The sequence below is a fragment of the Doryrhamphus excisus genome, chromosome 22 (assembly GCF_030265055.1).
Source record: "Doryrhamphus excisus isolate RoL2022-K1 chromosome 22, RoL_Dexc_1.0, whole genome shotgun sequence".
Classification (NCBI taxonomy): domain Eukaryota; kingdom Metazoa; phylum Chordata; class Actinopteri; order Syngnathiformes; family Syngnathidae; genus Doryrhamphus; species Doryrhamphus excisus.
Genome location: NC_080487.1, coordinates 2,708,882 through 2,721,143, shown reverse-complemented (window position 1 = coordinate 2,721,143; position 12,262 = coordinate 2,708,882). Strand labels below are relative to the sequence as shown.

Below are 12,262 nucleotides of genomic sequence, written 5' to 3'. Positions count from 1 at the left end.
TGTTGTTTTATTTCTCCAAATGATAGCATCTTTAAACACCCCCCCCCCCCCCCCCCATCCCTATTGTCTCATTGTGGTGAACCGTCAGTGACAACCGCAGCTCAACGCCACCATGTCGTCATACTGCTTCAACACAACGTTCTCCTCGTCATCGAAGTACAGCAAACTGATGGACTGAAGTCTGTCGGGCACGCAGCATGGCGCGTCCACTTCGTCCGTGGACAGCTTCAGAGCGTGCATGATGGAGCGCACCGTAGCATGGTTGGTGGCTCGGAGATTCCCACCCAGCGGGAAGGGGCAGGAGCCCTTGCAGTGGTAAGCATTGTAACCCCTCGGCGAGATGATCCACCCTGACCAGCCGATCTCCTCAAAGTCCACAAATAAGGAGACACGCTGGCAGGACTGGGAGTAGCTGCTGCGGGGTAAAGATGAGGCTCCACGTCGCCTCCGAGTGGGGTGGTCTGGAGCAGCTGCCGCTGGATGGGCTGGTCCTGGAGTCGGGAATCATCAGTGTGGGTTAGAGGCCATTATCAATAAAGTTTGGAATCATTTTTAAAGCACAAATTTTTCCCCGCCTTACCAAGGTATGACTGATTGGATGCTCCTGTCCTCCCATCATCAGAGAATATAACCAAATACGCATTTGTGTCTGTTGGCTGCTTGGATGGAGAAACCACCGTCACCATCCAGGTCCCAGATGGTAGCGTGGTCACCACCAGGATGCCGTTGTTCTCTTCGCTGTTGCGTATCCACTTGGACACCTAAAAAGTCAAAGCAGACCAGTTAATATCGTTGGATTTGTCAGTGGACGTCGTTTAAACGGGAGGAAAGCTGACCGTTTGTGTGACATTGAAGACTTCCCATCCTTGTGTGTAAAGAGGAACCAATCTGGAGGTGATGAGGTTACCTCGCCAAGGTTTCACTTGGCTATCCAGCACCTCATAAAGGTCCACCTAAAGGTGTGCAAGATGTTGTTATTAGATTCAAAATAATGAAAATAAATGACCACAAAGTGAACACCGATATTAATAAATATTAAGAAGATATACTGCATAAGAATACTGACAAAATGTATTTGACCTTATAGAAGTGGGATCTGAAGGACTTTCCAAGGAAAAACTTCTGTTTCCTTCTAAACCAACGGAACTCAGCTTTTATCATCCTCTCTTCTCTTCCGAATGAAGACAGGTTGAAAAAGTGAAACCTCTCACCAGAATGACCTGGAACATAAAGTATATGATGAGTACAAGTATACTTCATAGCTTATTAATTGTGCTTTATTAAGTACTGTGTGATAACTACACAAACACACTGCGCACCTCAACCGGTCTGTCGTAACGAGGCTTGTGGAAGCCAAATTACGCACCATAATATCTCATTTTTAGCGCACTTGTTAGCCAAAATACAAACATAAATAAAGTGTAATGATGTGCCACCAACCTTTATCCTCGAAACTCCGCACTACATTTCCTTCCAGAATTTCCTTCTGACTTTTAGATGTCCCATCCAATACGGAAACGGCGTTAAAAAGATCCAACATAAACTGAGGCGCTTTCTTGTGCGGGTTCACTGCTGCGCCTCGGAGTAGATCCTTCAAATTGAACAAAGTGCCTAGCTTCTCCGTCAACTTCCTGGTGGGCTCCGAGCCTGCGTGCGTCGCTACCGGGCCGGCCAGCAGCACCGTGGCGCACCTCAGCTGGAGGACGAGGACGAGCCAGACGCGCAGAGCCTCTCTTAACATTTTGGCTTGCAGTGGCGGACTGAGCTCGACAACCTGCGGGGCTGTGCATGATAATGGGACCTTCGGGACTTGTTGAGAGTGTTCGGCTAACGTCAGTGCATGATTGGGCACTGATTGATGATGGGGGGGTGGGGGTTGGGGGGTTGGGGGGTCACTCAAATACAAAGGAAAGGTGACAATTGGCCGAAAGTCAGCCCAAAGTGAGCTTAATAAAAATAAATAAACAAATTAACAACTTCCCCCTTAACTATACATTTGGGTTAATGAAATGTTAGACATTGTTATAGTTTTGCTGTTTATATACTAAATAATAATAATAAAGTAAGTTTACACAGTTGAGGCAGAAGGCCACCCCTCGTACTGTATGTTGTTTCTTTTTCTTATCACCAGCCTTATGATCTTATGATCAATTATATGTGTGTGTGTGTGTATATATATATATATTTAATATATATACACATACATATATACACCCATATTTTTCATGGAGATTGATGCAGAGGACTGACAGTTGTAGAAAAATGTAGATAGTTCTTTGAGAATCATGTGATTAATTTTAATTGGTTGTGAAATGGAAAAAAAAATTGTGAAATGGAAAAAAAAATTGTGAAATGGAAAAAATTGTTTGTGAAATGCATGAAAATTTGTTTTTTTTTTTGAAAACAAAGAAATTTGCAAGTGATCCCAAACTTTTGGTCTATATATATATACAGTACTGTATACAGTATGTACTGTACATATATAGTAATATAAATACTGGATTTTTAAGATGAAATAAAACATAAATATAAAATATGTGATGAAAAGGAATTAGCCATACATACACATAAACAAGTCAAATAATAAAATAGTATACATGTACATGGTAATATGAACTCAAAACTGTCATTGAGTTTGTAATGCATTTAGATATTACAGATAGAGTGTGTGTTATCGGGACTTGGCATATAGTAGTATTTTTACTACGCCCCTTGGAGAGTTGTATTTTACATCAAGGGTGTCAACGGTTCAAGCAAAGTAAAGTTTCTCCATCATCATTTCTTTTTTCCCTCGCCATCTGTCTGTTATCAGTGTGAAGCCAGTTGCAAGAAAGCAAACGAAGAGCAGGAGCCATGACGCACATGACGCACATTGTTAACGTGTCCCAAACATGGACACACACACACACACACACACACACCATCATCTTGTCCCCAACGACCCTCTCCCTCCCTGCTCGTCCCAGGTTTGTTTGGACAGTGACTAAGCATGACGCTCATGACCCCCACCCTTAGGATTAATCCACGATGATCTGCAATCAATCAGTTGGAACAAAAGGGATCAAATTCTCAAGATCATCATGTTGATCAATAACTTTGTCTCTTTGGGCTATTGCCAATCTGATCACAAAGGAATGATGATCCCTTCATTTGGGGGGCCCATTACTCATTTGTAGGTCCCCCCATATTGAATCACTCTCCTTGGTCATACTGTCAGATAACACACAGGACACGCTCTATAGTCAGATACAGTGTCAAAAAGACACCCAAAAGGTCAATGATGACAGGATTTGATGAAAACCAGAAAGTCAAGGCCATTATATACATTGTGTTTGTGTATATGTTAGTGATTAATCAAACACCCCCACTCAACTCCACGGTTCTAAACACACAAGGCTTTGGATGTGTCTTTTAAATATTTTACTTTCCACAAATTGATGGCTTCACAAGCTGCATCCCGACTGTATGTGATGCATGCACAAGCGATGCACCCGCACAGGGATGCTGCATGGCGTGGGATGTCCATACGTGTTTACAATGACCATGTGCTGACTACAGATACACTTGAAGGGGAAGCCCTGTGACGTGCACAGCCTTCCCCTCCATACAGTACAATACAGTACGGTACAAAGGGAACTGTGTGCTTACTACTGTATGCTGTATGCTGAATGCATTGCCAATGAATTACCATATTGACAGTCCTGAACTAAGACGACACAACAGCTAATGTTAAATCATTTTTTGTATTGTTGTGAGGAATGTTATTTGAATAGAAACTGAGAGTACACAAAAGGTATTTTATTTGGTGAACCGGATGTACCTTATTTTGAAGGGCACTAAACAGGATGTTCTGTTAGCCATTTTGTTAGATAACTAGAGAGAGGTAATATCAATGCCTTACGTTGTTGGTACAGTGTGGCCGTCAATAAAAGTGAACTTTTAGTTCCAAAAAAAGGGACATCCGTCGCTGTTATCATTGAAAAGCTTTCACTCCGCTACAGCCCCCTCTATTTTCAAGACTCGTCAGTCAAATACTACTTTATTCACCATAGCTACTCCACAGTTGTCACCATTGTGTTTAAACTAGCATCATAACTCCTCCTTTGTTGTTAGCAAAAGTTGTGTTCAGGCTTGTAAAAATGAAAAATACTGTCATGGGACCAAAAGCAAGATTGTTCAAACGTTCTTCATGTTTGTTTTGGCTCTCATTTAACTACACGTTGCATCATAAACCTCTCCAAGGAAAGGAGAACTGCAGTATTCAAAGTCCACCACCATGTGGCGCTGTTGGCTTGGATATGACCCTGCACAATATAGACTGGTAATGCGGCTTCCATTTAGTCAGCCTCATGTTTTAATGGAATCACTCTGTTCATTTAGTTCTTACTTATAGACTACTGGAACCTAACTATTTGTATGTTTCTGCAATATCGTCATAATTGAGCAATGATGTCATGGAAGCATCAGAAGATCATAGCACTTACTCTGTTTTCAATGGGGGTAAGGTCTTTTGGAAAATGAGCAGTTATTTTTTTATACTGTACGTCATTTCTAAGGGAATTGCTACTTCTAATATTTTGGTTTGAGGTTTCACAGAAATCCCACAAATATTTCAATAATTTAGGGTTAAAATGCAATTAAAAGCTTCCACTGTACTTTATTTGGTTGTCACATTGACTTTGGTCATCTACTCTATCAACCAAAGGCCACCTGACTTCGCATCTGACAAGCGTGTGCACGTGTTAATGACTTCACCTTGTGTTAAATACCTATACGCAGGCAATTAAGAACACATGGAAGACATTTTGCCCCAAGTGCTGGCGGCTGCTGCGATCTGTCAATGAATAACGAAGAGGAATACAATCGCAGTTAAAAAGTGGAACCACATGACATGCCGTTGATTGTGACATGCTTTGTCACCCAATGCAAGTATGTCCTGTTTGGAAATATTTTTTTTTCAATGTTAAGTACACTTGTCCGTAACTGCATCGGATAAACTCCAACAGAAGAGCTGCATCATTGCACGCTAAATGCCAAATTTGTGCAAAAATATTTTTGTTTAACTGAAAAATGAGCTAACCGTTTGAGGTACCACTGTACATTTTGTACCGTACCAATTTTAGAGCTCTGTAGCCATGAAATAACACCCCTATAGTCACCTTTACACTACTATTATATACTGTATATTTACACCACCTTGCAAATGCACATGCTACGGTATCACTGGAGGGACACAAGAGGCTACACCACGGATATGCTAGTGAGTTATCCAGTTAGCCTGCAATTGATGTATTCTAAACTTAAGAAAGGGTTTCAAACAGAGTGTGGAAAAAGAATAAAATAAGCTAAGCAAAGTAGTTCTACCGCTTCCACACCGAATGAGAGGAGTACTTTTTGTTCACATTATCACGTCGCAACATTAGTGTTACCACTTCCGCACCGAATGAGAGGAGTACTTTTTGTTCACATTATCACGTCGCAACATTAGTGTTACCACTTCCACACCGAATGAGAGGAGTACTTTTTGTTCACATTATCACGTCTCAACATTACTGACGCCTACTTACCAGAATAATATGCATGACTTGTCTTTCAATATAAGTAGTAAAATGTAATTTGGAACATTACTGACTCTTGAGTTTAAACATGTGCAATTTAAGTACACTGTTTTGGTGGTCACTTGTCGGCTAACATTACAATGTCTGTTATTTTGTCTTCTGTTCTCTTGTTATTAATACATACAGTACCTTGTACAGTTGTGGTAGCTTAGCCAATTACTGTGTTCAAAATTTCATGTCGTTGAAGCTTTATTTTGGAAACTCATAAAAGAGTATTTCATGTTGGCTCTAGATCCAGAGGCAGCAAAATTATGTGTTCATGGTCTCATGTTTTTCTCCCCTGCTCCCTCGACATCCCATTTCCCCCTACACTACACTGCACTGCACCGCACTGCATTGCACGAGGACCTCACCTTTCTTTGTGTCGAGTCTGCCAGACGCTACTTCATCTGGCAAGTTGTTTCGATGATATTCATAATCGCTGAAACATACTTGTTTCCTTTCTTACTCTGCGCTCATTATTATTGCAATATTTGCAGCACTTAAGTGACATATGACGTTCACCTGCTGCTAATTATGCTGTTTGTTATGCTGGTAGGCCACCTGCATGGTCTGTTGAATGTGCGTGTATTTTACAAAAATATATATTCACATTTAAATGTGTGTTTACTTATTTGACTGCACTTACTCAAGTATAATTAGAATTTAATTTAGACGCCAGTTGTGCTGCTAAATGGGGGAAGCACGCACGTGGATGACGGATTTCTACAATGCGGAGTTCTTTGTTGATTGATGTCATTTAGGCCACAATGAGACTATTATTAATAATGACTCAGCGCCTCTTTTTGTGTATCCATTGCTGGATGGTGCAGCCTCTGTCCACTAGAGGGAGCCCAGCGGGAGGCTGACAGCATTACAGCGCCCCAGCAGGCACCAATGAGTGCTTTGCTCAGACAATGCATCAATGCATTATGGGAAAACAAAAAAAAAATATATATATATTAATTTTCAACTTGTATTGTTACTTGTTTGTATAATTCCGTGCAATAACCTTTGATTGTTAAGTTGCTGTGTGATGAATTTAGTGTTCCTTGAGTCCGACTGTTATATTGAGTGGCACAGTATTTAAACAATTAGTGGAACTTCTGTAGTAAATGAGATGTCACAGGATTAAAAAGTTGTAGTTCAGCACATATTTATATATTTTCTTCCAATAAAATTGCCCCAGTGTGTATGTCCTAACATATTTCTTAAGCTAGCTGTTTTATCACCAGCCTGTTAAGAGGATGCCAACAGTGCTATGGTTCAGCTTCTGCTATAAAATTCCCACAGTGCGATGACGTGACAAAAATGGGGTCTTCCCAAGGAAAATATTGCTAATAAAGCCCAAATAATGGCGAGTGTTTTACTTGCTCCAGGTGCTTGTTAATGCCATATCAGCTGTGCAACTGCATGATAAAATTATATCTAGAGTATTTAGGTGCAATGGGCTGCCTGGCAAAATGAGGTATTTTTTTTTATTTAAATTGGCTTGTATGTCATGCTTGCAAGCCTATTATTGCTGAGGTCTGCTATCGGCATCACACATCTCCAGCTCCCTTTTTGTGGTCTTTATTTGCATAAACTGGTCACTGTTTATGGAAAAATGTTGATCATAAATGATGCGAGGAGAAACTGGAGCCTTGCCTATCTGCTTCAATTTTCTTTTTGTAGTTTTTCTTTCACCGCAATGCCTTGATTTTTTTTTTTTTTTTGCCTCTGACTGTTATTGTTGTCCTCGCAAAGCCTGGAGTCAGCACTCTGATGGCTGCATTTCCCAGCCAATCATCGGCCTGTCGGGTATGGGAAAGCAAATTTATTATGAATAATATGCAATAGAAGAGGGTCCAGCAGTTCAAAACATAGGTCAAATCAGTATCACCAATCTTGGGGCAAAAATTCATCCATTCATCCACAGCGCTGTGAGAGAGTCATTGCAATTCATCGCAAACTGCTAATGAATGAAGAATAGGACTGTGTAAATACCGGTTCTAATTTTAACAGGACATTTATTGGTGGATTTATGGATCACACCTGGTATAAATATTGGCACTCTGCTCCTTGTTATAGAACAGCAAATTTAGCAAAAAGTATTGAAACAAAAACTGATCTGCATCTGAAAGTGGAGAGAATGTTAAATTAAGGTCACCTGTAAAGGTTATAGCGCATTTTAACTTCATCCTATAATGTCACCGAAAGCTGAATATCCCTGACATTTTCTGAGCAGTGTATATTATCTAGGAAGGTTATGCAAAAGCTGGGTCTTGCAAATTTTTGGTTTTCTGACTGATTTGTGATGAGTAATCGGATCTATGCCTCCTCCTGTCTGAGAAGAGAGAGGCATATGGAATTCATCCACCACACACACACATCCATTTTTCATCATCACCCTTCTCTCCTTACTCCATTGTGTAGTGCTGAGCTCCTAATGGGGCACCAGTGGGCCGTTTTCATACGGATGCCAAATACTCCACGCGCTTTTATCCTCATCACCTTCTCCCACTGTCTGGAGTTTTCGAAAGCGTCTTGAAATATCAGAGCCAAAAGTCCTTCAGTCATTCTTTTGACGTCAGAATGCACAGAGTTAGACTTCAATACAAGCATCAAAGAATCACTAAATTATCAAAGACAAGCCTCATTTACGGAGAGTGTGTAAATTAAGTGTTAAGACCAAATGGGGCAAAAATACATTTGAGGAAAAGCTGAAAATGTAAAGTAAAAAAGATGCTTAGCCGCAGTCAGGCATACTTTTATAGAAAAAAACACACACTCCCATGTAAATGCATGTATTTGGGTGTAAGCAGCTACTGCATTTTTAATGGATCATTATGTTGCCGGAATGTTTATGAGCGCTAAGATTGCTAAGCAGTCTTCATCATGCTTCCACTCTTTTGTCAAATCGCCAATACAACACCTTAAAAAAAAGTGAAGGTCATAAAGGCGATGGTTTTAGCTCTTTGTTTGCGTCACTGTGATATGCAAATAGCTGCTAAGGGCCAACAAGTAGCAGATGTAACAAGTTATAGAGGGCATTGTTTCAAATTGGACTGGACGGACATTTTGTCTAATTTACAAGCCTCTGTGCTATCACGTTTCAAGCCTTTTGAGCTGAAGCTTGTCCCTGGATCGTCTCTAGTGTGGTCAGCCATCTTGCTCTTCCCTTTTGTGTACATTGGGTGCAAAAGTAATACGGTACAGTGACAACTTCTGCAGCCAACAGTGTGACCTGATGGGGGCAGTGGGGTATCATGCAAAAGCTAAACCTTCTGAGTCCCACTCAGCAGATAATTGGAGGAGCCATCTTTTAAAAAAGAAGCATTGACACAGTGGTCCATGCATACATATTTGCAACTGCTTCTTAGGATATGTTTACATAATTTTATGAACAAGAAACGCCACTATATATGCATCTTTAGTTGAGATCCCACACAATAACAATATTGTCTACATTGGCTGTAATAAATACACAAGTATTAGTTGACATAATGATGATGAAATACATATTAGGTTGACACATTTGATAAGTTGTACCATGTGGTTTGACAGATAGTCAAATATGCATATTCCTCATATTCCCCTATCAGAACAGTCCTTTCAAGCCCGTCCAGAATCAACAATAGCATTAATGTTTTATTCTTTCCTGCTCTCTCACAGCCACAATCAGCATCGCTGACAATACTCCATCTGAGGGGTTCATCAACCAGCAACATTTGGCTTTGTTCATGATGTCATCACTAGATCCCGTGGGGGGGTGCCTGGGTCAGCTACAAAACGATAAAGACCTTTGGTTAAACATTCGATTTGTGTTGTTAACCCGTAAATTGGCAGCGGGAAGGAGATTAGGTTGTTTTCGGAGGAAGCCGATCTTTGAAGACTTTGGCTGTGGCTCGGGTATGCCGTTCCAAGTCTGAGGTTTGGTCGGTGGGAATGAGAAGATGGGTACAGTGTTGGATGTGAGAGCAAAAAAAAAAAAAAAAAAGCAAAAAGTCCTTAATACTGCTAAAGGAAGACAAAGCAAAGCTAAACAGGCGATGATACATGAAAACACCTTCCTATTGTTGCAACACTGCCATCATGTGACCAACTGATGCAATGACATCACATTATGGCTTTGAAATTCTTTTGAAAGTCTATATGTGGCCTGCCATTGGCTGGTGACCAATCCAAGGTGTACCCCGTCTCTCTAATGAGGATAAACGCTATAGAAAATGGATGTATGGATGGATCTTGGAGATAAATATTTTTAATATTTTTTATTTTGCTTTATGCAGGATTTTAACTGTTTAAAAATGTACTAAGTGAGCACATTTTTATATTTGGGATTTTCAGTCAGAGGTAAAGCGGCATCCTGCAACAGACTATGTTCATGGTGCTGTCCTCAAAGAAGCGGGGAAGCCCTACGTTCAGTAAAATAACTATTCTGGATCATTTATTCGCCTGAGTCAGCACGTAATCTCCCGCCAGATTCACAAATCTTTTTACCCTTCAGGGGCATGTGTTGGTTTTATGAACGTGTAGGTGACCCTCACAGCTGCCGTGTCACTGACATCAGCGACGGCGCTTTTGCACAACCTCTCTAATTAGACCCGAGTACCCTGTCATCACTTACTACTGTTATCATCCGAGCAGCTGCATCACACACGCACACACACACACACACACACACACACCCATCTCACAGGTGTCCCAACCTGAAGTATTGTGGGACAAAAAGACCAAGATGAGGGATTTTTGGAAAATGCTGACCGTTTTTATTTTACTTTCAGTATCTCTGAACAATTCTTGTATTGCTTTGGTTTGAAATTTAAACATTTTGCATGTACAAACATCTTACAATATGAAAACTGGATGACATTTATTATATTGATGAATCAGTTTAATATACAGTACTAGACATAAGTTTGGCACACCTCATTCAATACAATGAGAAAGTGTGTACTGTATTATTTATATATGGCTTTTTTGTCATTATCCTTAGCTTTCGATGCTTGGGTTAGGTTTATTTTTTGTTTCCCTCTCATATCCTCATCTTAGCCAAATTTAAGGCCTAGTCCACCTCATTCTGTGTGCTGTTAGTGGTTGACTAACCTGGCGGGATGCTCTATGTAGCAGCTGGTAGTCATTCAACAACACACAGCATCGACACACACACACACAAAAGGAAGCTTGAGCTTTTGAACCCACACAGCCTGAATGTGTTTTGGGTGTGATCAGGGCAATTTGTCGCTCCTGCGGTCAAACGACTTCAAGATTAGAAGCTCAACGGACACTTCCTTTAAATAGGGAACCTGGCGATTGTTTTTTTTTTTTTTTGAAGGTCTAAACAAAAGCACTGAAAAAATGACGTCATTTAGATGGAAATGAGGGAAAAAGATGCCCGAAGAGGCTTTTTGCAATTTGACTTCTCAGCAATTATGTCTTTGGTTTTATCTTGTTGAATCTGTCTGCAAATGTTTTGATTCAACCACCTCATAGAGTTGCACCTCTTGCAGTTAAAGCTGCAATTATGATCTGCAATCCTCCCTTGTAATTTATCTCGCCTTGTCAGGAGCCGTATTTCAGAGTGCACAGCAACGCACAGCGACACATTTAATTATCATCCAGAACAATGAGCTAAACATGCATTCAACAAATATAAAATTAAAACCAACACAAGTAATTAAAAGAAAAAAGAAAATATACAAGATTTTGTGAGAAGAAATGCAAAAAGCGAAACCTTAGCACTATAAGCAAAAACAGCAAAACTATGACAAACATGAGAAGGAGAGCCGCCATTAAATAATACCAGACTGATTACTGAATGCAAACACATAGCATAATAGCTAATAATTAAGTAATAACAGTCATAGTTCTTTATACAGTACATGTGTCTTGCTATGAAAATTAATGACATTGCTACTAGGCTAATGTTAGCATGCTAGCAATGCTAACGTGCTAACACAGAGCATAATAGTACTAAGTCTTTATATAAGCCTATGAAAATTGCTAAAAATGCTACGATGCCAATGCTAACAGTTAGCAATGTTAACCTGGTAACATTAACATGATAACACCTAGCATGATAGTGCTATATATGTCTACCCATGAAAATAGCTAAAAATGCTAACATGCTAACATTAGCATAGAATTGTGAAAGTAGTTTGAAGGCATTCCGAAAAATGGGAATGTCAAGAAAAGTGGGAATTTTTGTTATGTGGAATTTGCATGAATGTTATTATTATTATTAGTTGAATGTTTTGATGTTGGAAATGTGGAAGTAGATAGAATTCTTTAGATCAAAGGCATTTTGCGTTCCGGATTTTGGATTACAACCAAAATGTAATCAGTTTTTCCATATTGGATTTCCATCAATTCCAGAAAATTTCATCCAATCCACTCAAAACCTCTCAAGTTATTGTGAACACAGACAAACAGCTAAACGCCGGCTAAAACATAACCTCCGTGGTGCGTTTGTGCTTTGGGCTGTCAGCTTGGTAGAGGTAATTAGTTGTCAAATATGGACATGTTGGAAATCCCAATGTAAAATAGCTAAAGCAAATAAAGACCACTTACGGTATATTGGATTTCCAATGTAAATTAGCATCACACTAGAATCTGACAAGCACTGATACAGAGTGAGTAACGACTCCAGTGTAGTAAAGTCCAATCTTGCGCTGCCATTTATG

The 12,262-nt window shown here is 40.0% G+C and overlaps 1 protein-coding gene across 1 annotated transcript; it reads right to left on the bottom strand.

Annotated features, from left to right (window-relative positions):
* Positions 1–66: 66 nt before the first annotated feature.
* LOC131109736 (bone morphogenetic protein 2-like) lies at positions 67–1,794 on the bottom strand. Its single transcript, XM_058062017.1, has 5 exons — positions 1,441–1,794; positions 1,081–1,220; positions 837–953; positions 581–761; positions 67–491 (listed from the first exon to the last, which is right to left on the bottom strand). Exons 1-5 carry the CDS (start codon positions 1,739–1,741, stop codon positions 85–87), a joined length of 1,146 nt encoding a protein of 381 aa, XP_057918000.1. The 5' UTR covers positions 1,742–1,794; the 3' UTR covers positions 67–84.
* Between the last annotated feature and the right edge of the window lie 10,468 nt (positions 1,795–12,262).